Source organism: Carcharodon carcharias, chromosome 14, assembly GCF_017639515.1.
Source record: "Carcharodon carcharias isolate sCarCar2 chromosome 14, sCarCar2.pri, whole genome shotgun sequence".
NCBI classification, from domain to species: Eukaryota; Metazoa; Chordata; class Chondrichthyes; order Lamniformes; family Lamnidae; genus Carcharodon; species Carcharodon carcharias.
The window spans coordinates 110,046,637-110,072,942 of NC_054480.1; the positions used below are offsets into that span (position 1 = coordinate 110,046,637).

At 42.3% G+C, this 26,306-nt stretch overlaps 1 protein-coding gene across 2 annotated transcripts in view; it reads left to right on the top strand.

The window, feature by feature from the left end:
• The window catches only part of LOC121286740 (SH2 domain-containing adapter protein F-like), a 276,315-nt gene that overhangs the window by 126,786 nt on the left and 123,223 nt on the right, over positions 1-26,306 (top strand). For both annotated transcript variants that reach the window (XM_041203762.1, XM_041203759.1), the window contains exon 4: positions 16,451-16,666. In XM_041203762.1, the coding sequence (XP_041059696.1) occupies positions 16,451-16,666 (216 nt within the window). The remainder of the gene's footprint in view (positions 1-16,450; positions 16,667-26,306) is intronic.

Consider the following 26,306-nt stretch of genomic DNA (forward strand, 5'->3'; position numbering starts at 1 on the left):
TAACAGTCAAACATCATCCAATTGGGTAATGAGTATTTTTGCTTTCCAGTTGGCATAGAAGGCAGCATGTCACAAGGATGGATGTGCTGGCTTACTATCAGCTGGAGTGTGGGGGCAAGTCATGCACTGATAGCTCCAAGAATACATTTAATCACAGTTGGCAACTGTAACAAGAATGGAATGGTAGCAAAAATAAAGAAGCCAATTCAGCCCATCTGGAACCCTGATAATCATCAATCTTAAATAGAAAATGTTCAAATGGAAAATTTCATTTCCTTCCAGACTCTCCTCCTCTCCTAAAGATTCTAACTTTTACTGGGAACAGTTCTACATGCACGGGAAGCTCTGCAATATTTCAGCCAATTACTCATTTTTCATGCAAGACCAGATAGTGAATGGTGATCAGCTTTTCAATTATGGGCAAGACGGCTGAGCCAGATCCTGACCCCCATACAGCCACACAGTGCAGTAGAGCACTTTGAATGCCAATCAGGAGTGGTATCCGTGACAGACATTTGTTTCCCTTTCCCAGTTCAGATGATCAATTATAGCACATATATTGGTGCCTTAGCCAGGATCATTTAGCTTACCCCAGGCCAAGGAATGAAATCTGGAATCTTTCAGTTTTGAATAGCTCATTCCCAGACATTACATGTACAGTACCAGAAGCCAGCAAAGGCTCATAGTAAGACCTATGAATAAATCAGAACTGATAGTGAAAGGTCAATTCTCCAACAGTGTGATTGGGGAATGAGTGTCACCCACCAGAATCACACATCCGGATGTTGCCTATGACCCGTATTTAACTATTTACTTGTGCACAAATCCTGAGGATTAAAGCTCCACAATGGGAGCTCATGGTCAAAAACATTATCCTTAAAGGAGCTGAAGATTCAACATTAACATCTCAAATGAACAAAGACGGAATGTACAATTAGACAGCAGCTCCATCAATACTGTGAAACCACTTCCATTAAAGGGTAGTGAAGCAGATTCGATGGTTACTTTCAAAAAGGAATTGGATAAATACCTGAAAAGGAAAGATTTTACAGGACATGGGGAAAGAGCAGGGGAATGGGACTAATTGGATAGCTCTCTCAAAGATCTGGCACAAACTCGATAAGCCAAATGGCATCCTTCCATGCTGTATGATTCTATGAAAAGTAGTTCCAATGTGTGGCAGCTCTCTGGTGTTCTCAATATTTTTTTTTGTTCTTACATTGTGTGGGACTGGCGTGACATGTAGATTCACCTGACCGGGTAATGGTGACAGCACCCCACGAAGGACAATAGTGAGCCAGTTGAATTTTTATGACACTCTGTCAGCTTTCATGAGTGTTTTTATCTTCTGGTGGAAGTCCTCGAAAGGCTAGCTTATTGAATTCAGTTTCACAATTTGCCATTATAGGATTCATGACCTCTGGGTTGCTCATTGAAATACCAAAACTTCGACTACTTTACACTTTGGATTTCGCTTTTTAGATTTACTCAAGGGTACATTTAGAACCACATGGAAGCAGTTACAACTGCTGTGTAACTGAACACTTGCCTAGATTTTCCACTTTGGTGAAACTGGATATCACCTAATTGGGCCATGGTGGGCCTTCCTGTTTGTCCCAACGACGCGCCCTTAAATCCAAGAAAATTTCTGATCTCGGGATTGTTTCCATTATACCAGGAGTGAGAACAGCCTGTTGTAAGGTAGAGGTGTTGACAGCCTCTGTGCTACCAACATAAGTTCCTCTGAGTTGAGTGATCAATGACATAGGGTTTTGAACTATTTAAATTTTAAATGCACCCTGCACTATTTGTAGCAATTCTAGACAGGAGACAAAAGCTGGCATTTCCTGCATCCTGAAATGCATGGCACTCCTAATAGAAAGTATGTATTTTCCTTATTTGCATTAGATTATAATACGCCAACTATTGTTCATTTCTCATCACCCCATCACGGAATCCTTGAAGCAGCAAAGTTGAAGGGCAAGCTGCAAATGAGCTCCTTTGAACTCCCTAGGTTATTGTGGTAATTGTGGGTTTTATTTAGTGTGCAATGTACCTTTAAGAATAATACTTGTTAGGCAAGATCACATTACCTATGGTAACCAATAAGAGAGTAGCACGGGCTACCTCAGCAGTCAGTGTAGAGATAGACTTGGAGCTGAAAGCGCAAATGTAGTTGCTGCTGAATATATTGTAAATAAACTTAATGTTTCCACTCAAGAAGTATCAGCAGTTCAATACTATCACTAGTAGTATAACTCAGCCACCTTACAATAAACTGGTGATGCGGATAAAATAGGATTGAACAGAAGAAATAAAGTTAGAAAGAAATCGACTCTGTACCTCACCCATTGATTGTAAGTAGCAAACTCTGTTAGAATTGAAGAAGTTATTCCCTCTCAAAATGCCACAATTTGGAAGAATTGATCCTTTTGAATTGGCCACAGACAATTGGTCTAAATACATAGAATGCCTCACGTTCTTCTTTCAAATGAATGAGATTACAGGGAAAGAGAAGAGGCAAGCAATCCTTTTGAGTACTTGTGGGAGCAAAACCTATGGCTTGATTTGAAGTTTGACAGTACCCAGTGCCCCAGATTCAAAAAAGTTCGATGAATTGGTGGACCACATGAAGGGTCACTTTCAACCCAAACCCTCAGTCACGGTGCAGAGTTTCAGGTTAAATTTGTGAAATAGAGCCCCGGGTGAGACAATTGCATGCTATGTGGCAAATTTGAAACAGCTAACAGAACATTCTGAGTTTAGTACGACTCTGAATGATATGTTCAGAGATCGTAATAGTGGGTGGTGTGAAAGAGGAATCTGTTCAGAAAAGATTATTGTCCGAAGTGAATCAGGATTTCAAGAAGGTGCTAGAGATAGTGCTGGTCATGGAAAGTGCAGCGAGAGATTCAAAAGCAATACAGGGTGTGCAAAATAGCACTCTCCTCCACATCAGGAGCGAAACCTCACCCAAAAGAGGTGCAAGAAAGCAAGGTCTGTCAAGAAGCAGGAAACAGCCCCCGCTAGCCAAAGAATAAAGAAAAATAACTTAGCAGTGAAATTGAAGAATAATTTTGATAGAGGTGGAAACAATCAGTCTTTTAGCGATTGGCAGTTTAAAAAAATCGAATGCCACTCTTGTCACAGAAATGGACATATGATGAGGAAATGCAAAGAAAGATTCAAGCAGACTTGTAAACAAAAGAAGAAGCCCAATGAAATCTAAAGTGTAGAAGAACCTGAACCAACAAGTTCAGACAGTTACTCATTGTTTAATCTGAAAATTGGAAAGACAAAACCAATATTTGTCACAGCAAAAGTAAATGGCAAACCTGTTAGAAGGGAAGTGGACATGGGAGCTTCCACTACAGTAATTGGGGAACATACCTTCAGATATTTGAATAGTGGTGAACAGCAATTAAATTTAGAAGAAACAGCTGCCAAGCAAAAAACATATACGGTGAAGACATTCAAGTAAAAGGCATAAGCAGAATAATTGTCCATTATAAAAGTCAATCGGCAAAGCTAACCTTGATGATGGTAGCAGGTGAAGGGCCAAGCATCCTGGGGTTAAATTGATTAAAGGAAATTAAGTTAGAACGGGCTAAAATTGTCCAGTTGAGAGCGAGAGGGCTACCAGGGCTACTTAGAAAGTACGCCACCATCTTTAAGGACAAAATAGGGAAAATCCAGGGCCTGCAGGCCAAGATTTATGCGGATCCGGAAGCAACTCATCGCTTCACGAAGGTGAGGCCAGTGCCATATACCTTTTGAGAAGAAGTCGACATTGAACTGAACAGACTAGAGAAACTGGGCACTATACAACCTGTTCAGTTCTCAGAATGGGCAGCACCCATAGTCCCCATCATTAAACCGGACCAAAGAGCGTCTGAAATTGTGGAGACTACAAACTGATGGTAAAGTAGCTAAGCTAGAGAGGCACCCCATTCCAAAAATCGAAGATCTGTATGCCAAGCTGCCAAGGGGGACAATGTACACAAAGCTTGACATGAGTCCTGCTTATCAACAACTATAGTCAGATAATGCCTCCCGGGAATTTTTCACAGTTAATACCCATGAAGGGTTGTACCAATATACACGATTGCCTTTTAGTGTCTCCTCCGCTGTGCCATCTTTCAGAGAACAATGGAAAGCTTACTACCGGGACTGCCCCAGGTTGTCGTCTATTTAGACAATGTACTGGTGACAGAATTCACTGGAAAAGAGTATTTGGCAAACTTAGAAGAAGTCTTAAAACATTTCATGCAAGCTGGAGTGCGGTTGAAAAAAGAAAAGTGTACATTCCAAGAGAGGGAGGTAATCTATTTGAGCTACCGGGTAGATTCACAGGGTCTCTACCCAGTTGAGGAGAAAGTGAGAGCTATAAGAGAGGCACCTGTGCCAAAGAATGCCTCAGGGCTGATCAACTATTATGGGTGGTTCTTACCCAATTTGTATACAGTGCTGGCCCCCCCACCTCCCCCCCCCCCACTGCATTCTCTACTCAAGAAGTACAAACACTGGTCTTGAGAGGTGTCCCAATTTACTGTTAAATTTCTTGGATGCCTTGATGGCGTGTGCTCAACATATCAAAGACCGAACATGTCGGGAACCAGTCCTATCTCAAGTACGAGAACCATGGTTGATCACAGGAGCCTGTATCTGGCAAAATGAAGACATACTTCAACAGAAGACTTGATATAACCAGCCAGAATGGCATCTTATTGTGGAGAGCATGAGTGATAGTTCCTCCAAAGGGAAGGGAGCCGCTTTTAATTGAACTACACAGTGCCCATCCAGGAATTTCCTGAATGAAGACCACAGCACATAGCTATCCGTGGTGGCCTGGGATGGATGACGAAAATAGAGAGTTTAGTAAAGTAATGTGTGCAATGTCAGCAACTGCAAAAGTTACACCCATGGGAGTGGCCAGGTAGACCCTGGATGCGGTTACACATTGACTATGTTGAACCTTTCCTGGGAACAATGTTTCTACTCATTGTCGATGCCCATTCCAAATGGTTGGACATATATGAGGTGAAGTCACCAACGTTGGCCGCTACAATTGAGAAACGATGTCAGAGTTTTGCCATTTACGGACGACCAGAAGAAGTTGTTTCCGATAACGGCACAGCATTTATGAGTGCTGAGTTTCAACGGTTTATCAGCCTCAATGGTATCACTCATGTAAAAATTGCACTGTACCACCCTTCCTCAAATGGACTGGACAAAAGGGCAGCTCAAACTTTCAAGGCTGGCATGAAAAAGCTAACTGGAGATTCCTTGTCAACCAAGCTAGCACACTTTCTTTTTCATTACAGGACGAGCCCTCACTCAACAGGTGTCACACCTGCAGAGTTATTGTTGAAATGCTGTCTCAGGACAAGATTGAGCTTAAAAATGCCAAATTTAGAGGGGGAAATAGAATGGAGTCAGCCAGAAAACTAGATACAACTGGAATAGTAGTAAGAGGAAATTCACCGTGGGAGAGCTGGTTTACGTGGAAAACTGTGGGAAAGGACCAAAGTAAAATAAATGCGGTGACTGGACCTCTATCTTACCACGTGGAGGTGGAAGGCCAGATCATCCGTAAACATGTGGAACATTTAAGGAAGAGAGACAAATCACCAAGATTTGGTTCCACCAGTGATCATGACTGGGTCTGCGTTTCCTGCTGAGGATACTCAGACCAGGACTGACATGTCTGATGTCCTTTTAAGAGTTGAGGATATAGAACTGCAAGAGTCCACCAAAGCACCTGATGTTTAGGCAACTCCAGAAAAGGGGGTTCCTGACAAAGAATCTGAAGTTCTGGAGCTGCAATGTTCCACATGTACCAGGAAACCATTGAAAGTCTGAACTTGTAAATTCCTTACCCAGTGTAAATATTATGTTGTCTTGAAAAAATGTGTACTTGTAAATATAATATGTATAGTTGAGCTTAAGTGGGAGGAATGTAGTAATTATGGTTTTATTTAGTGTGTAAAGTACCTTTAATAACAATACTTATTAGGCAGGATCGCATGACCTGTAGTAACCAATAGGAGAGTAGCACGGGTTACCTCAGCAGTCAGTGTAGATAGAGTTGGAGTTGAAAGCACATGTGTGGTTGCTGCTGAGTATATTGTAAATAAACTTAACATTTCCACCCAAGAAGTATCTGCAGATCAACTCTATCATTAATAGTGCAACTCGGCTACCTTATAACAAAGGCCAATGGAGTACTTTTTGAAATGTAGTCACTCTCGTAATGTGGGAAACGCAGCAGCTAATTTACGCACAGTAAAATGTGATAATGACCAAATAATCTGCTTTTGTGGTGTCGATTCAGGGATAATTATCAGCCAGGGGTTAATTTACCTGCTCTTCAAAATAGTGCCATCTTTTATATCCACGTGTGGCCCCGGTTTAATGCCTCATCTGAAAGACAGCACCTCTGACAGTACAGCACTCCCTCAGCACTGCACTGGAGTGTCAGCCTAGATAGTTATGCTCAAATAACTGGAGTGGGACTTGAAACCACAACCTTTCAACTGAGAGGCAAGAGAGCGCCACCAATTGAACCACAGATGCTGATAATACAGCACTTCTTGGAGAGATTGTTGGTGATGCTGTCCTCTGAATGAAATATTAAAACAAGGCCCTATCAAAGAAAAAAAGAACGATTTGCATTTGCATAGCACCTGTCATGACCCCAGGACCTCTGTAAGTGCTTTACAGCCAATGATTTACTTTCGAGATGTATGGATATATGATCCACGTGGACATTAAAGAACCACATTCGTTGTCCTGATGACCAATCTTCCCTCAATCAAAAATAGACTAAATGATAATTTGTCTTGCTGCTTTTAGTGGGCTGCTGCATTTTCCTAAAAGCACAACCAAAGTAATTTGCTTTGTGTAATGTCATAAGATATTTTGACAATGTAGAAGGTGTTCCTTGCAATATTTTCCTTGTGAGTCTTTATATTTCTGGGTGCAGACATTGGTTAAGAAAAGGTCTGAACGCACATTGTCTGGCATGTTCTGGAGGCCTGTGTGGTGTATTGTATATGTTAGAACTCTGCCTCTAACGAGGAAACTGCAATATAACTGAGGGAGTATGCTGAACCCAGAGAAATTCAACACAAATAAAAGACTGAAAATAAACCATTTTCTCTTCTAATTCTTAATTGTGTTCTCTTTGACATGCCCCTTCTGCCCTCAATGTCGAACTCACTCCAAATAAGGAAAGGGTAGGGAGAGAATAAAGCCATAGCCAGCTGTAGCCCATAATGGCTGCCCTTCACCTTGAGGTGGCAAAGACGCTAATTGGGAAACTTCTTATCTCCATGGCGACCAGGAACCTTGGGGACTGCCTGCAACACAGAAATAATATGACAACGATGAGAATCGTGAATGATGTGGGTAGACTGACAGAGAACAATGGCAGTACTGGCAAGGCATTGGAGCTGAACTTGGACTTAACCCCTTTGCTACTTTGAGCGTCTAACAATTTAACCAGTATTTTTTTCTATTTTTTCCTATTCTCCTTTCATAGCGTTACAGGGATACATTTCAAAAAGCAGCAAGCAGATTTGGCTCCTCACAGAATTGTTATGATGCAGAAGGAGGCTGTTTGGCCCATCTTATCTGCACTGGCTCTCCAAATGAGCAACTCACCCAGTAACATTCCCCTACCTTCTCCCCATAACCCTGCACGTTCTTCCTCTTCAGATAACAGTCTAATTCCCTTGTGAATGCTTCAATTGAACCTGCCACCACCACAGTCTCAAGTGCATTCCAAACCCTAGCCACTCACTGCATGAGAAAGTTTCTCCTCATACCACTTTTGTTTCTTTACTAATTACTCTAAATCTGTGTCCTCTCATTCTCCATCCTTTCATGAGTAGGAACAATTTCTCCCTGTCTATTCTGTCCAGAACCCTCATGATTTTAATACCTCTATCAAATCTGCTCTCAACCTTCTTCACTCTAAGGAAAACAGTCCTAACTTCTCCAACCGAGCTTCATAACTGAAGCTCCTCATCCCTGGAATCATTTTTGTGAATCTTTTCCAAACCACCTCTAATGCCTTCACATCATTCCTAAAGTGCGGCGCCCAAAACTGGACAACACTCCAGCTGAGGCCAAACTAGTGACTTATACAAATTCAACATAACCTCTGTGCTTTTGTACTCTATGACCCTATTAATAAAGCCAAGGATACTATATGCTTTATTAACTGCTCTCTCAACCTGCCCTACCACCTTCAATGATGTGTACACATTTACACCCAGATCCCTCTGCCCCTCCACCCCCTTTAGAGTTGTACCCTTTATTTTATATTGTCTCTCCATGTTCTTCCTACCAAAATGAATCCCCTCACACTTCTCTCCATTGAACTTCATCTGCCACCATCTGCCCATTCCACCAACTTGTCTATGTCCCTTTGAAGTTCTACACTATCCTTACAGGTCACAATGCTTCCAAGTTCTGAATCATCCTCAAACTTTGAAATTGTTCCCTGTACAGCAAGTTCTGGGTCATTAATATATATCACAAAAACCAACTGACCCTAGGGAATTTCATTATAAACCTTCCTCCAGCAGATAAAACATCCATTAACCACTTCGCTCTGTTTCTTGTCACTCAGCCAATTCCGTATCCATGTTGCCACTGTCTGTTTTACTCCATGAGCTACAAGTTTGCTCACAAATCTGATGTGTAGCACTGTCTCAAACACATTTTAGAAGTCCATGTGCACCACATCAAGAGCATTACCCTCATCAATTGTCTTTTACCTCCTCAGAAACTCCAGCAAGCTAGTGAAACATGACTTTCTCTTTAAAAAAATCCAGGCTGGCTTTCCTTAATTAATCCACATTTGTCCATGTAACTATTAATTTTGTCCCAAATTATTGCTCCTAAAAGTTCCCCCACCACTGAAGTTGAACTGACTGGCCTGTAGTTCTGGGCTTTTCCTTACACCCTTTTTTGAATAAATGTGTAACATCTGCAATTCTCCAGTCCTCGGGAACCACTGCTGAGTCTAGGAAGACTGAAAAATTATGACTGGTGCCTCTGCAATTCCCACTCTCGCTTGCCTCAGTATCCTTGGATGCATCTAATCAAGTACAGATGCCTTATCAAATTTAAGTACAGATAACCTATCCAATACCATCTCCTTTTCAATTTTAAATCCAACTAGTATCTGAATTAGCTCATCTTTTATCATGGTCTGGGTAGGATCTCCTTCCTTGGTAAATACAGATGCAAAGCATTCATTTAGTACGTCAGCTATGCCCTCTGCCTCCAAGCGTAAATCCCCCTTTTGGTCTCTAATTGGCCCTACTCCTCCTTTTATCACCCTTTTACTATTTATATGCCTATAGAAAACTTTGGGATTCTCTTTTACATTAACTGCCAGTCTCTTTTCATATTCCCTCTTTGCCTCTCTTATTTGCTTCTTCGCCTCTTCTGAGCCTTCTCTCTTGAGCTTGGTTTTCAATTATATTTTCTATTTGACACCTCTCATAAGCACACTTTTTCTTCTTTATCTTACTTTCTATCTCCTTTGTCATCTAGGGAGCTCTGGATTTGTTTGCCCTACCTTTCCCTCTCTGCCCTTTACACCACTACTTTCTCAGCTATATTTGGATAATTAAAGTTCCCCATTATAAATACTCTAGAATTTTTGCATCCTTCTGTATTTTCTTTGCAGATTTGTTCCTTTACATCCTTCCTATTAGTTTGTGGCATATATGTTAATTCCAATAACTGTATGTTGAGGAAGAATGATTCTGAAGCCAGCCTGTGCCTTAAAACAGGAAAGTAAAGTCACAGACTCTCCTAGTTCCTCCTGGACACCCAGAGTGAACTACTTTATATATTCTCGCAATGATTCCCTAATCCTTCCCCAATTGGGGACAGCTGTGCTTACTTATCAGCTTAAATCATGTTTTCTATTGCAGCACAATTTCAATGTTAACACTATAGACTACACTGAGCAATGTAATTGCACTTTTTTTATTACTGAGTTTTAGCCAAACAGATTATGCCCTTGATCTGGGACATCCTTCGATCACTACAATGCTCTCCTTTATTAATAATGCCACCCCTCACCATTCCTTTCCTATCATCCCTGAACATCTTGTATCCAGGGATATTTAACACCTAGTCCTGACCTTCTCTGTTATAGCCACAACATTATATCTGGGCTTGTAACTCATCGATCTTATTTACCACACTCTGTGCATTCACATACATGCATAGTAACTCAGATTAAGACTCCATTACTGCCTCCTTTACTGTGACCCTACCTATTGAGTTATTATTCCCAACTCTAGTGCTAGCTATCACTCCAAATATTCTGTACTCCTTGTTAATTCTCTGGAATACTAACTCCTGGTTCCCACACCCCTGCCGAGTTAGTTTTACCCCTCCCCAAAAGCACTAGCAAAATGCCTCACAAGGAACTCTGTCTGGCCTGTACAGGCCTCATCTCCTCAGAGGTGGTCCCAATGCCCCAAGAATCTGAACCCCCTCCCCTTCCACCATCTTTCCAGCCACCATTCATCTGTCTATTTCTGTACACACTTGCATGTGGCACTGGGCATAATCTGGAGATCACTATTTTTGAAGTCCTGCTTGCTAATTTTCTACCTAACTCTCTACTCTCAGACTGCAGGACCACATCCTTTCTATCTTAGTCATTGGTACCCATGTGGACCACAATTCCTGGCAGTTCACCCTCTCTACTCAGGGTGCTCTGTAGCCGCTCAGTGACATCGTTAACTTTGGCACCAGGGAGGCAACACATCATCCTGGATTCACGTCTGCGGCCACAGAGAAACCCATCTATTCCCATAACTATCAAATCAACTACTACTATTGGTCTTCCAGACTTCCTTGTGCCCCCCTGTGGAGCTGTACTACCGGTGGTGCCATGGACTTGGCTCTGGCTGCACTCCCCAGGTGAACCTTCATTCTCAACAGTATTCAGAACTGAAAACAGGTTGGAGAGCGGAATGCACTCAGGGGCCTGCCGCTCTACCTGCTGTTCCTTTAGAACTGTCTGGTGGTCACCCCTTCGCTCTCTCCCTGCATATTCATAAGCTACAGGGTAACCACACAATAAACGTAACTCTCAACCTCATGGATGATCCGCAATGACGCCAGCTGCTGCTCAAGTTCCACAACCCGGAGCTCAAGCTGCTGCAACTGATGACACTTGCTGCACACATGGTGACCCAGAACACAGGAAGTGCCCTAGAGTCCCCACATAGCATAGGCTGGAAACTCTCAAAGTTGGAGCAGCTCTGCTATTTCTTATTAATTGATAACCTTGTGAGAGTGATTAAATCTTACTGCTGGTAATAAACCTTACCAATATTAATAAACCTTTATCAATACTAATAAAACTTATTTCTATTAGTAAACCTGAGCAATATTGATAAACCCAACCAATACTTATTTCAACTTAGTAGTGGTAATAAGCCTTACTTAGAAACCTTATAAAACCTGCCAATTATAATAAATTACCTGAGTTTTAAAAAATCTATTTCCTGTTTCCATCTGACATCAGATTTTCACTTTCTCAGAACCCAGTCAGTCCTCAGACTAGCCGCTCTCTGCGCTTTATCGCAAAAAGAAGTCTCCCCACTCTCCCCTCCCTTTTTAAACTGAATTCTCAACTGCTCTCCGTGCTTGTTTTCCTCACCCAAGTAGCCAATCTTCTTGTGCATGTTTATACATTTTTTGGAAGGTTATTCAGCCATGGAACACCTCACAGCTGAGCATAATCCTGTCCTCACCTAAAAGACACAGGAGTCAATGGATAACATCTAGGGCCAAGGACCCTGGTCATGGTTTATGGCTCACAAGCCAATTAGAGCATACCGTTCTCTCAGAATCTAGACATGGGCACAGTTATAGCACCCTTGATAAGATGAAACGTGATGCCTTCCTGACTTTCATGGCTCAGTACCACAACACGTGGTCCATTTACTGAAAGTCCTTTAATTGATCTTATTCCCTGACTTGGCCATAGCAGCACCATCTGCAAATCCTAACTGTTACACCTTCAAGGAAATAGTGTTATATTCTAGAAAGTTAGTTGGTGAAGGATAGAACTGGAGCCAATTTTTTCAATCTAACATTTATTTACAGAGTGAAATGTGACAAGCATAAACCTCTTAACTCTACCACCCCTGTTTTACTGAGTGTTTCTTTATATCTGCCCAAGTGAAACCCCAATTAAGATTCTTCGCCTACATATAATTAAATACAATTGATACACAATTAACAAACCTTACTTTTTTTTATCATGCAACGGTCTTGTATTTTTTAAAAACCAGAGAAAGTGCAGGAACAATATTCACGACATCATAATTATCAGCTTTCTTTCAAACGCTTCTCCAGGTGTGACTCACCCTGTTATTAGTTGATGAATCTCAATAACAGGCTGAGGCTTACCGTGCAGGACAGAGTAGGGGAGAAGATGAGTCAATGAACAAATATTGATCAGGTGACCCTAAGTTTGGACAGATTTTAGGAAGAAGGAAAGTCAGAGGAAAGTGAAGAGCTCCAACCATCTGGGGCTCTGGGAAAAAAGTGAGTTGAATGTAGGATGCAGTACAATGATTCTCAACATAAACGCAGCAAGGCTGCAAGGAAGAGGAAGGATGCACAGGGTAGGGTATTTCTAGTTTATGAGAAACCAGGGCATTTGAATTCAAGCATAATCTAGTGTGATAATGTCAATCTTCATCCTGATTATCATAACAGCAGAATACTTATGCTTTATCCTGTTACAAGTTTAGAGTTTTGCGTCAGATATTCTCTTGAGTACAGTAAATCTCATTGTAACTTGAGAGAGGGCACCCAGACAACCCCATATCTAACTTTGCATTAATATAAGCTAGGGATGTAACAATGTAGAATCACAGAATCACAGAATCACACAGTGCAGAAGAGGCCCTTCAGCCCATCGAGTCTACACCGACACGTGAGAAACACCTGACCTACCTACCTAATCCCATTTACCAGCACTTGCCCCATAGCCTTGAATGTTATGACATGCCAAGTGCTCATCCAGATACTTTTTAAAGGATGTGAGGCAACCCACCTCCACTACCCTCCCAGGCAGTGCATTCCAGACTGTCAGCACCCTCTGGGTAAAAATGTTTTTCCTCACGTTCCCCCAACCTCCTGCCCCTCACCTCATGACTGACCCTTCAACTAAGGGGAACAGCTATTCCCTATTCAGCCTGTCCATGCCCCTCATAATCTTGTACACCTCAATCAGGTCGCCCCTCAGTCTTCTCTGTTCCAACGGAAACAACCCAAGTCTATCCAACCTCTCTGCATAACTTAAATGTTTCATCCCAGGCAACATCCTGGTGAATCTCCTCTGCACCCCCTCCAGTGCAATCACATCCTTCCTATAACTTGGCGACCAGAACTGCACACAGTACTCCAGCTGTGGCCTCACCAAGGTTCTATACAACTCCAACATGACCTTCCTGCTTTTGTAATCTATGCCTCGATTGATAAAGGCAAGTGTTCCATATGCCTTTTTCACCACCCCACTAATGTGCCCCTCCACCTTCAGAGATCTATGGACACAGATGCCAAGGTCCCTTTGTTCCTCAGAACTTCCTAGTGTCATGCCATTCATTGAGCACTTCCTTGTCAAATTACTCCTTCCAAAGTGTATCACCGCACACGTTTCAGTGTTAAATTCCATCTGCCATTTGACCATCCCGTCTATATTGTCCTGTAGCCCAAGACACTCAACCTCAGTGTTAACCATCCGGCCAATCTTGTGTCATCCGCAAACTTATTAATCCTACCCCCCACATAGTTATCTATGTCGTTTATATAAATGATGAATAATAGGGGACCCAGCACAGATCCTGTGGTACGCCACTGGACACTAGCTTCCAGTCACTAAAGCATCCTTCTGTCATCACCTTCTGTCTCCTACAACTAAGCCAATTTTGAATATCAAATTACCCTGTATCCCATGTGCATTTGCCTTCTTTGTAAGCCTCCTATGTGGGACATTGTCAAAGGCTTTGCTGAAATCCATATAAACTACATCAACTGCATTACCCTCATCTACACACCTGGTCACTTTCTCAAAATTCAATCAAATTTGTTAGGCATGACCTCCCTCTGACAAAGCCATGTTGACTATTCCTGATCAAACCTTGCCTCTCCAAGTGGAGATAGATTCTCTCCAGAATTTTCTCCAGTAGTTTCCCTACCACTGACGAGGGACTCACTGGCCTGTAGTTCCCTGGTTTATCTCTACAACCCTTCTTAAATAGCAGAACCACATTAGCTGTTCTCCAGTCCTTTGGCACCTCCCCCATGGCCAGAAAGGAATTAAAAATTTGGGTCAGAGCCCCTGCGATCTCCTCCCTTGTCTCCCTCAGCAGTCTGGTACACCTGGACTTGGAGATTTGACCTCTTTTAAGCCTTGCAACACCTCCAGTACTTTGTCATTCCCTATATCAATTTGCTCAAGAACCTCGCAATCTCTCTCCCCGAGTTTGATACCTTCATCCTCATTCTCTTGGGTGAAGACGGATGTGAAGTACTCGTTCAACAGTCTATCGATGTCCTGTGGCTCCGCCCATAGATTGCCCTCTTGGTCCCTCATGGGCCCTACTCTTTCCCTGGTTATCTTCTGCCAATTGATATACCTATAGAATATCTTGGGATTTTCCCTACTTGTACCAGCCAGAGCTTTCTCATATCCCCTATTTGCTCTCCTAATTGCTTTCTTAAGCTCCACCCTGCACTTCTTGTACTCCACTAATGCCACCGCTGAATTGCTTCCCTTGTACCTGCTAAAAGCCTCTCTTTTCCTTCTCATCGGGATCTGAATATCTCTGGTCATCCATGGTTCTCTGGGCTTTTTACTCCTTCCTATCACCCTAGAGGGAACATGTTGAGTCTGTACCCTCCCCATTTCCTTTTTGAATGCCCCCCACTGCTTGTCTGCAGATTTCCTCATAAGTAACTGTTCCCAGTCTACCTTGACCAGATCCTGCCTTATTTTACTAAAATCCTCTGTCCCCCAATCCAAAACATTTTTTTGCAATTTGTCTATTTCTTTGCCCATAACATTTTACCCCTAACTTGTGATTGAACTTGATATTGGTGTCCTTTACACACCCTCATGTGCATTTCTCCAATCTTCTCAAAGATGAACCATTAAAATGCTTGATGAGGTTTAATTAAAAATTAATTTATCTATTTAAAGTAAATAAATATATTTATTTAACAGGAGGTGAATATACAAAGGTGGGATTGGATATTAAGTTTAATGAGTAAAATTTGTTTTCAGGTAAGAATACAAATGAATGAAAACATTATGTTTCCCTACATTCGTGAGTCATCTTGCTTGAGTTGAACAGAATAACTTCTAATAATCCTGCAGCATTCTAATTTTGAGTTCTAAGATCATCCTTGTGGAATTTTTGTGTAAAAGCCTGACTATCAGTGCCTTGGTTTTTATTTTCTTGTGTTCATAATCTGAGAGGAAGGCCTATGTCAGAAACTCCTGGCAAACAGCTGGGATGAGGGGGTCTCCCAACACAGTTGGTGTGAGGTACTTATTGATTATGAGACAGACTAACCCACGAGCATTTTAACCACCTTTCGTCTTGGCACTTTTTGTTTAAAAACTTGTGAGAATACACTTTAAAAATTTACTTTAATAGCCCAATTTCCCCAAATCCCTTCTGTGGAAAAATGGTCAGGAAATCCCGTAACCATGAAATAGACCCTCCAGGGAGATGCAAGGTTTGATGTTTAGCCTCAGCCAACTTAATCGATCTCAGCTGCAGCAGGAGCACAAATGTAACTTTGCTGCCCTAGCCTATAGGAAGGAGATGTCTATCCCACCCGCCGGCCCCCATCTCATGTCCTCGTTGCTGTTAGGTGACCTCTGCTTAGAATTGCATGTGTGTGTGTGTGTGTGTGTATTGCCCAAGGGCAGGATCACACAGTGTTCATTTAAACTGTGGAAAAACATCCAGCTGTACAATTATAGAGTCTGTGCTTCCAAACTTGGGTTGTGTCTAGAAGGAGCCTTTAGAGCAGTATAACACTGAAGTAAATGACTGTTGGATATACAACTGGTGGTAGCCCTGAGTCCAGTTGAGATGTTGTATTGAGAGTGTCACATTAGGAGTGTCTTGCAGAATGTTAGAGTTCATTGGCTCAAAAGTAATGCTTAATATATAATAGAACCAATACTAAATCCTATGAAAACAACAACTTGCATTTAGGTAGTGCCTTTAATGTCGTAAAATGTCACAAGGTGCTTCACAGGAGCGTTATCAAACAAAATACTGCATTGTGACTTATATTTAACCAAACGTCCAGAGCAAAAGAGACCTGTGTAACACCTCCATAATAACTGTTTTCTTCTTCTCAAATGCCACCACAGAGTTCCAGAGGAAAGGAGAGAAGATACGCGGGAAGGGTCTCCAGCTCTATGACACGCCCTATGAGCCTCAGGAAAATGACACTGAGTCGGATGCCGAGAGTGCAGCCGGTCAGAAGATACGGGAGAGCCGGCTTCCTCAAGATGATGAACGGCCTGCTGATGAGTACGACCAGCCCTGGGAGTGGAAAAAGGACCACATCTCGAAAGCATTCGCAGGTACGTTTTTACAATCTGATTTGGCGCACACTCACCCTACTCATACTCACACTCTGCAGGTGACTCAACAATTGATCTTATTGCTCCTTAACCTTTGAGTTCAGAGCGACCTCAGTGGAGATTGCTCATATATTCCACAAACTGATAGCTGTCTGCCCATGTAGCCCATGAAATTAAGGTGAAATGAGAAGCTCTTCATCTTCTTTCAAGAGACCAATGAGTGTTTATCCCAGAGGAGATGTGAATGATGATGAAGTGCTTGACCTGATTCAGAGTGATCATCCAATGCCTGTACACACAGTTATAGTGCTTGCTGATACTGGCAGTTTCATCTTCACATGACAGTTTTGCAATTCTTTATATCAGTGATGAGACATAAGAAAAAGAGAACGGGAGGAAAGCACTAACAGACCAGATTACAGTAAAACCAGCTCCCTTGCTGCCCCTCTCCCAATTTCTCTCACCTCTCCTACAGTCTCTGAGTTGTGCTGGGATTAATGTTTTGCCAAAGCAACTGTTTTTCATTCAGAAACCTGGGCAGTGAGTGCTTGCATATGCTCAGTCCAGCCTGACCCCATCCTTGCCTGACTTCCACACATGCGACTTCCAACTAAGATCACTGAAATACAATTGGCAACTCAGACTTTCTTGCCTCTTCATCCCTGGGGCACTGAAGCCAATTGGTCTCTTTCCATTATGCTAGCTCAGCATAGGCTAGAGACTAAGCCTAAGTCTTCCTGCGTTATGTAGTTAAGTGACACAACATAGTGCATTTCAAAACTAACCTATCAGAGTGCCTTTAACTTCTGTTGTTCCTAATCCTTTGGTCTCCCCCAAGGAAAGTTGACTGCTTGTCAGTCAAGTTTCACCTTGGCTTATTTGAATTTTCTTAGGTTTCTTAGGTTTTCTTAGGAATTTTCTTACAAGTTGGAGCTTCATTTCAGGACTTGAGCATGTCTAGATTGGCCCACAGTGCCAGGCTGAGGGAGTGCTGCAGTGTCGGAGGTAGCTTCTATTGGACAAGACATTAAGTTGAATAGTGTCGATATCCCAGAAGGATAAGATCTGAGGGGCTTCTTATTGTAAGCCTTCAGAAATGTAAGCAAAGTAACCTACAATTTAAACAGTTAACACTAATGGAAAGATTTTGTGTTGAGCACTGAGACCTTAACCTCAGGGATCTATCTTGTTCAAAGAATTGTGAGGAGGGAAGGTACTCATTGTTTCTTTAATAACAAGTGGGGGAGTCATGGAAAAACCAATGAGGTCTAACGGGCTGGAACTGGCATCTCAGTTGAAGATATATTCTGGGTTGCTCTCTCCAGAGATAAATTGCTTCTCCAAGCAGCTGTGGCCTCCTAGTTCTCATCCCTAATGTATTAACTCTTAAGGCATTCTTATAGGGCTGCAGCCAGTAGCTGATTGTCTGTCAGCTATATTTCAGGAAACATACAGCAGAGTGGGCACCTTTTGAATTTGCCATTTTGTTGAAAGAGCCGGTTTCTGTAACTTAAACTCAATACATGGTCCCCAGCAAATGTATTTTAATTCTCCACGTCACACAGAGGATTGCTACCTACCTTCATTGCTAAGAAAGGGAGCAGGACAAATCGAAAGATCGCTGGAAAAGACACATTGGCTAACTTCTTTGCTGTGTCATTCTGTGAAAAAATAACTGGTAGTGACTGTTTCTGGGTTCAGGAAAACTGCAGTCTGACTCGTATTATTTGTTTGCAGCTCACATGTGATGAGCTGGTCACTAATATTACAGTAATAAATCTAATGAAACAGGATTTATTAACACTGTGGTACTAAAATAAAAGTAATTAGTTTTATGTAAAATAAAAGAATACTTTACCTAGCGCCATCCTTTCTCCAGTTCAAAGTTGTTTCCTACCATTTCTCTGTCTTTATTTGATTTCGCCCCTTGTGTACTAACATGTTTTTTTAATATTTTTAAATACATCTTTAGTATTTTGCTTCACTGTTTCGAATGATTGAGTTCAGTGGCAGGTACTTTTTTTAAAATAGAAACTAATATTTTTGGGTTAGTTCAGCCAATGGAAAACTCAGAGCCTGTTGATTGATGTGATTGTATCAATAGATGGGACCGGGTTAATCTTTGACCTGTAAAATTGTGTCCAAACAGAATGGCTTCTATAGGCTACAACACAGCTCGCATGATCTGACAGTGCAGAATGACCAAAGTCAACTGTGGCACCTGTGGAGTTAATGATTGGCTCAATGGCCAGGATTTCCCAGTCATTAGGCCGCCTGCGATCGGCTCCGCACTGCAATTTCACGCAGGCGGGCCAGTTAAGGCCCGCCCTGCGTGGATCGCGAGCGGTAGCGCTGAGTGCTGCCTGTACGGGTGGGGGCAGGAGGGAGAGTTGGGTCCAGCGCTCTTCCGTGCATGTGCGCAAAAGAGTACTTAAATCTTCATGAGGCACGAAGCTGCCTCAGGGAGATTGAAGCACTTTTGGAGAAAAAATACAAGGACAGTAAAAATTTAATGAAACGTCCCCTCATGTGACTGTGTCCCAAGAGCTGGGACATGTTTATATTTTTAAAATAATATAATCAGTATTAGCTTTAGGAAATCTCATCCCGCTCATGGATGAGGTTTCCTAAAAAATATAAAGGCTGCTTGGCCTTTTCGCCTGCCCGCCAACCATTAGGTTGGACGGGCAGCATAAATTTGAAGTTAGTTAGTACGTTAATGGCCTTAATAGGTTTTTTAATTATTGGTGGGCACCCACCGAACGAAATATCGTGAAACAGCACAATGACTTCGGGATGCACACCCGACGTCATCGCATGTCGTTTTACATTCCGGCATGTTGGATGCATGCCCACACACCGAATGTAAAATGTTGCCCAATGTGTTGATGTTCCCTCTAGTACCAATTAAGCAACAGCTTCAGGCCATGGTCTGTGTTGTCTTAGTTTATCTCAGTCAGGCGGCAGTGTTTTGGCATTGGCATCCCTGGACTGGGGGAGGTAGAGTGAAGCAAGCCAGAACTCCTGACCAATGTCCAGTTCGCCCCCTGCAAGAAAATGCCTGGGTGCTAAGTAGGCCAAGGAAAATGTTGAGCTTTGCTGTGAGGGCCCTTTTGGTTGAATAGCTGTCTTGCCTTTCTCCGTCAGAGCAGATGTATGAAGAATGACTGCCTGGGTCAAATACTGGAGGGCTGACAGCACCCGAGGGATATTAGCCCTGCAGTCAGTGGAGGAGGTTGTGTCGCTGCTATTTTCCTAACACTTGATACTATAATGCATTAAAGCAAAACTTCTTTTCTAAAGAGAAAGAGTTATAGCTCTGTATCAGATCTCACGGGATTTATTAAATGAGCTCTTTCATCCACAGTAATGGAAATCGATGTCAGGTTTAATTTATTTATGAATCTGACCTAGCTGTGACCTGGGGATTTTGAAAAGAACCGTCTTATTATTTTAATGCTTCATGGAGATTAAAACAAAATTATTCTAAAAGATTAAGAGTTATCCGGGATCTGAGAATGCTTAGTGTAACAGATTAATTGAACTCTCTTTCATGTCAATTGCCACAGCTTGTTCCCTTCTCCCTTGTGGTACAGCTTGGATTGCTTCCTGTGGGCTCTTTTTTTGCTGTGTGTCTCTGTATCAAAGCGGTGACAGGGTTAATAACCTGTCGGATTCCATCTTCATGCAGTGGAATCAATAGAATCCCTGTGGGTTACACAAGGAGATGAGCAATATGAGGGACAAGATGAGGTCCATTTGCCCTATTGAAGCTCATTTCAGTGCCTGAACTCTCCCATCGCAGATCGCCCTCTATCACCCAAACTCTCCCATCAAAGCTCATTCCTCTATTACGCAAACTCACCCAATGCAGCTGACCCCCTATCATCCAAATTCCCCTATCAAAGCTCCATCCCTCTATTACCCAAACTCTCCCACTATGGCTCACATTCTATTACCAAAACTCTCCCATTGAAGCTCTATTAACCAAATTCCCCCATCCCAACATCCAGCCATGTTCTGGAGATGCAATTGAAATATATGTGGGCCTAATCCTGATCTGCTGCCGTGACTCCACCAAAACATTGGCAGAAATTGCAGAGAAATGGCAGAGAATATGTTGATTCTGTGGGGTATCCACTGATGTTAAAGGGAGAGATCAGGAAAACCCAGGGGAAGTTCCACTACCTTTGGCTACCCTGTCTGGTAGATCCTACTAAACATTTGACATTCTCCAATTGATAAAGTTCTCACAGGTTTAATTTTATGTTTGAGACTAATTTGCATTCCCTGTCCATCCCAGATATAACAGATCATTTTTTTGAAGTGTAATTTCTGTTGCTTATGTAGGTGAACATAATAGAGATTTTGTACATGTGCTCAATTAAGTTATCCCTTTTGATATGGGTTGAGAGAGGAATTTTGGCCAGGACGAGTCCCTTTGTGCCCATTTGTAGAGGCAGCCAGAACTTTGGGTTTATGTGTCACCTGGAGGACATTAACTCCCAAGAATGCAGTGATCCCGTAGGCAATGAACTGCAGTATTGGCCTAGAATAAATGCTGAGGTGTTGGAGTGGGGCTCAAACCCACAATTTCAGATTGAAGGCAAGAATGCTACCAGCTCCCACCAACTTTGATGAAGCTTCTATTTCTTTAGTCTTTCTGTTTTCCTTGCGCCAAAAGACACCTTTAAAACAACAACTTAGAATCGTAGAATGATTATAGCGCAGAAGGAGGCCATTCAGCCTGTCGAGCCCATGCCGGCTCATTGCAAGAACAATTTAGCTAGTCCAATTCCCCTGCCCTATCCCCATAACACTGCAATTTTTTTTCAACAGCTAATTATCCAAGTTCACTTTGAAAGCCATGATTGAACCTGCCTCCAACACACTCTCAGGCAGTGCATTCCAGATCCTAATCACTCACTGTGTAAAAATGCTTTGCTTCATGTCGCCTCTGGTTCTTTTCCAGCCACCTTAAATTGGTGTCGTCCGGATTTCAATTTTTCTGCCAATGAGAAACGTTTTTCCCGATCTGCTCTGTCCAGAACCCATATGATTTTGAATATCTCTATCAAATGCCTTCGTTACCTTCCCCTTTTTGCTCAGGAGGACAATCCCAGCTTCTCCAATCTATCAATGTAGCTGAAATACCTCATCCCTGTAATCATTCTCGTAAATCTATTCTCCACCCTCTCTGGAACTTTCATATCCTTCCTTATGTGCATTGCCATGAATTGAGCACAATACTCCAATTGAGGCTGAACCCGTGTTTTATAAAGGTTCACCATAACTCGCTTGCTTTTGTTGTCTGTCTCGTGTTATAAAGCCCAGGATCCCAAATGCCTTATTAACCGCTTTATTTTCAACCTGTCCTGTCACCTTCAATGATTTATGCACTTACATATATATAGAAACTTTATTGTAGACAAACATCCAAAGGCACTTCACAAAGGCATAATTTAATATAGAAAAAAAATCATGTTCACAGAGCGGAGAGGAAAAAAATGAGCAGAAAGGAAAAAGATGAAAGATTGGAGTGTCAAGCAGCGAGTTTTCAGGACATTTTGAAAACCGGGGAGGAAAGTGAGTGAGGGATTTACAGAACTCCCAGAATGAAGAGGCATAAAAATGAAAAGAGGATCTCTCCCACTCCCTACACTGCTTTATTTCTAAACTGTAACTCCTGGATTGTAACATTTCATTATAGCTATAAAACACATTATAATCATACTCATTTATTTCACAAATGAGCAGCACTATCACCATACTTCTTCAGGCTGTGCCTAGTTGTTGACAGTGCACAGAGTTGCTGGCGGGCGTGGGGGGTTGTTGGGGTTGTATGTGGAGGACTGACAGCCTCCCGAGACACCCTGAGCAAAGGCAGATGAAAGGCAGATGAAAGGCAGCTCTCTGACAGGAATCGGCACATTCATAGCCTACTGCAGAAAGACAGAAAGGGGCTGGAGGAGAAAAGGGAGAAGGAAAGAATTAAGCACAGTCCACAAGGGATCTTTTATTCTTTCGCTCACCACTGTGTTTAAATCAAGACTCATTGCACCATCTCCGACTCCTGTTCCCAAGACTTTAAACTGGTGAGATTCCTCAGTTCATCTAGTCTTCCCTTCCCCCAAAAGCTTTTAAAACTCAAGCTTGGTGACATCTCTTTACTGCTTCCTCATTGCCTCTCAGACCCTTTTCAACCTTGACTGTGAGCGTTCCCCGGCCGCTTTTTTTCGTTGTCAGTCTGTTTTGTAGGACATTGCCATCCAGCAATCATGTGCTTCTGCAGTGGTTTATAAAACAAATGATGTCAGTGAATCTATCTGTGCGTCCTGTATAATACTGCACCCACCCCCACCCCGCCCCCACCTCTCACCAGTGCAACAACAGGTTAGAACCGACAGGGGAAGAAATTATAAAATGCCCCATTCTCACCAGGACACCCCCACTCCTTCCTCTCAAGATGCAATTCTACAGATAGCCAAAAAGTAACCAGTCATCTCCATGTTGAACCTAAACAATGAGTTTCACATGGCTGTTTAACCACTGGAGGCATCACATCCATGTCCAAAATGTTACCCGCCAAGGTCCAATAATTGCTTTCCCAAGCACCAATCCTCCTTTACAACAGCCAAATGCCTCAGGAATGAGGTGGTTGCTGTATATTTTATATATTTGATTTACCTCAGAGCTGAAGTACTGACACTAGTTTCAATGTGTGTAAGAACTTTACAGTGCTTTAAATTATCTTTGCAGTCACAAAATGCCTGCACTAATGCTAACAGCTCAGACTTTCTACAGCTTTGTTTGCTTTTCTCCGAGTCCACACCCATGCTTAACCATTCAAGCTCATTGAGCATCAATAATAAACAGTCTCACATAATCGAACGCAGAACAATTGCACACTATTGTCATCCTTGAACTTTCCTTTTAGTGGTTCATGTCTATGTCTCCTTGTCCTTATTCTGCTTCAACTTTGAACAATGCTGATGATGAAGCTTTTGTTCCTTTCATAACGTATAGGCTTGAGATGAATTAAGCTGGGCTGAATGGTCTATCGAATATGTACATCTGTACCTACTTTCCATTAGGGATCAATGGATAAGAATCAAGCAGGAAGCCCTAGGTACTTTATTGTGTCTCTACAATAGTGCAGGAGCATTAACCTAGTTGTAAAGCACGGTCTAAAGTGCGGGTGAGTGGAGCTAACTCATCACAAATTAGGGACTGATTGTGGGATCTTTCTGGCATGTATGGCTTAATGCCATGTTATTCAGTGCATGTACTCGCTGCATTATCAAAGAGCCCTGCAGTGTATTGCTTCTATATAGTCGAAAAGATGTTTATGTTTTTCGCCTCTTCAGTAATCCATTACTGTCTCCCTGAGTTAACGTACAATCCATCTGTCATCTGAGCAGTTTGTAAGCTAAAGACAAAGCTCGCCTGAGGGAGTCAGTGTGCAAATGCACTATCTGGTTAGGTATTGAGCCACACAAGTCAGAAAAGTCACTAATTGAGTTCTTGATCTGCGATCAATTGGTTGGTCTTGGTTAAAGTTGACTTTTAAGCCTTACAACTGGACTCAGACCTGCTTGTGGGGGTGTAGTGAGGGAGAAATAATTGCTGTTTGTCCCTGTCACAAATCACACATGTGCAGATATCGAGTGAGAACAGGATTGGGCTGGGCAGCAATGCAGCTTGTGGTTGAATAGACCATAGACACCCACTATCTGGAGTGTTAGCTGGAAAGTGGCTAAGGTATTAGAGCTGCAAAAGGCACCTCGGGATTCATACCCCCACAAGGAGGGGAAAACTGAAACCAAAAGGATCAAATCGACATTTAACCGATGGTGCTTTTAACATCAATGTCATCAGATTGCGGAGAATGAGGCATGAGAGAGGGTCTGAAATGGGAGGGTAAGTGCAGCACAGATTGATGACCACTCAATGCCGGGCTCCCTGCAGTGAGATCATCTCCTCGTTAATCATTACTTAAGGCAACGAGGTCCAGGGGAATTAAAATGTTCTGTTTTGTTCAGAATTACAGCCTAAGATCTGACATGAGGGAATGGAGGAAAAGCAGCCATAACACTTGAGTTTTTCACAGGGAAGCCAGACATCCCTATCAGCTGATGTGCTCATTACAGCAACAACAGATAGCGGATAAGGACAGAGTGGTAGGTTACCTCAGCCTGAGCTTTGCCACACAGCTGACACTATCTGAACAATGGAATTATAACTGTCCAATCTAAAAGAGCACAGCTAGCCAGCAAGATAAATGGGCCTCTCTCCCTGCTGATATTTCTCAGATAACCTACTTCTGCTTCATGCTGCTCTATCTTCCTATTGCTTTGTTAGTTTTTATATTTGATTCACATTTCTCCATTTTAAGCTAGGGTATTTGTGCTTCCATTGACTTCAAAGTTGTCTCAATATCCATACAATATTTTATTCTGCTGTCTTTGCTTATTTATTTTCCCAGCAACCTGATTTCCTTTTGCAGTCATTGAAAGCTCTAGACTAAAAAGAACATTTTTCTTGTCCTATTCCCTCCAGTTTCCTATGCTCCTGACTAGTGCTGGGGCGGGGTGGGGGGGGGGGGGAGGGGGTGTGGGGGCAGTTCCTCCAGGCGCCATCCCTTTCCTTACTTCTCCTCAGCTGTGCAACTATCCGTCCTTTGTGCATAAACAGAGGAGGCTATTTAGTCCTGGGTGATATCACGACTAAATCTGACCGTTTCAATACATCTCTATGTATAGGGGTGAATGGAAAACAATCTGGTAAATCTTTAACCCCCAACTGCACACCCCTCCCCCAACTTCAGCCTGCATGCCTTCACTCCTCTCCCAAGTCTAATGAAGCTGAGGCTAATTGTTGACCTAATTGTTCCAGCTTCAAATGGCTTACTCGGATCAATCTCGGAATCGATCCCCAAGATTGTCTTGGCGTCTTCCGAATTGATGGATTAATCTGCAGTAAGTAGTCCAAGAGAAAAATAATTGGGATATTAAAAACTTGTAGGTTAAAAATTTTATCTGAACACTTTGGATGATTATATAAATAGCAGCCATGGAGGATCATAGGGACATAGAACTTAAGAGTAGGAGTAGGCCATTCAGCCCTTCAAGCCTGCTCCACCATTCAATAAGATCATGGCTGATCGGGTTGTGGTCTCAACTCCACTTTGCCATCTTCCCCCATAACCCTTGACCCTCTTGTCTATCAAAAATCTTTCTAACTCTGCCTTAAATAAATTCAATAACTCAGTTTCCACTGCTTCTTGAGGAAGAGAATTCCACATACTAATGACTCTTTGAGAGAAAACATTTCTCTTTATCTCTGTCTTAAAAGGGAGACCTCATATTCTTAAACTGTGTCCCCTGGTTCTAGTCTCTCCTACAAGTGGAAACATCCTCCTGGTATCCACCCAATCAAATCCCCTCAGAATCTTATATGTGTCAATTCTTTTAAACTCCAATGAACATAGGCCCAACCTGTTCAACTTTTCTTCATTAGATAAGCCCTGCATCCTAAGAAGAAGTCAAGTCAACCTTCTCTGAGCTGCTTCTAATGCAATTATATCCTTTTTTCAAATAAGGAGACCAAAACTATACACAGTACTCTAGATGTGGTCTCA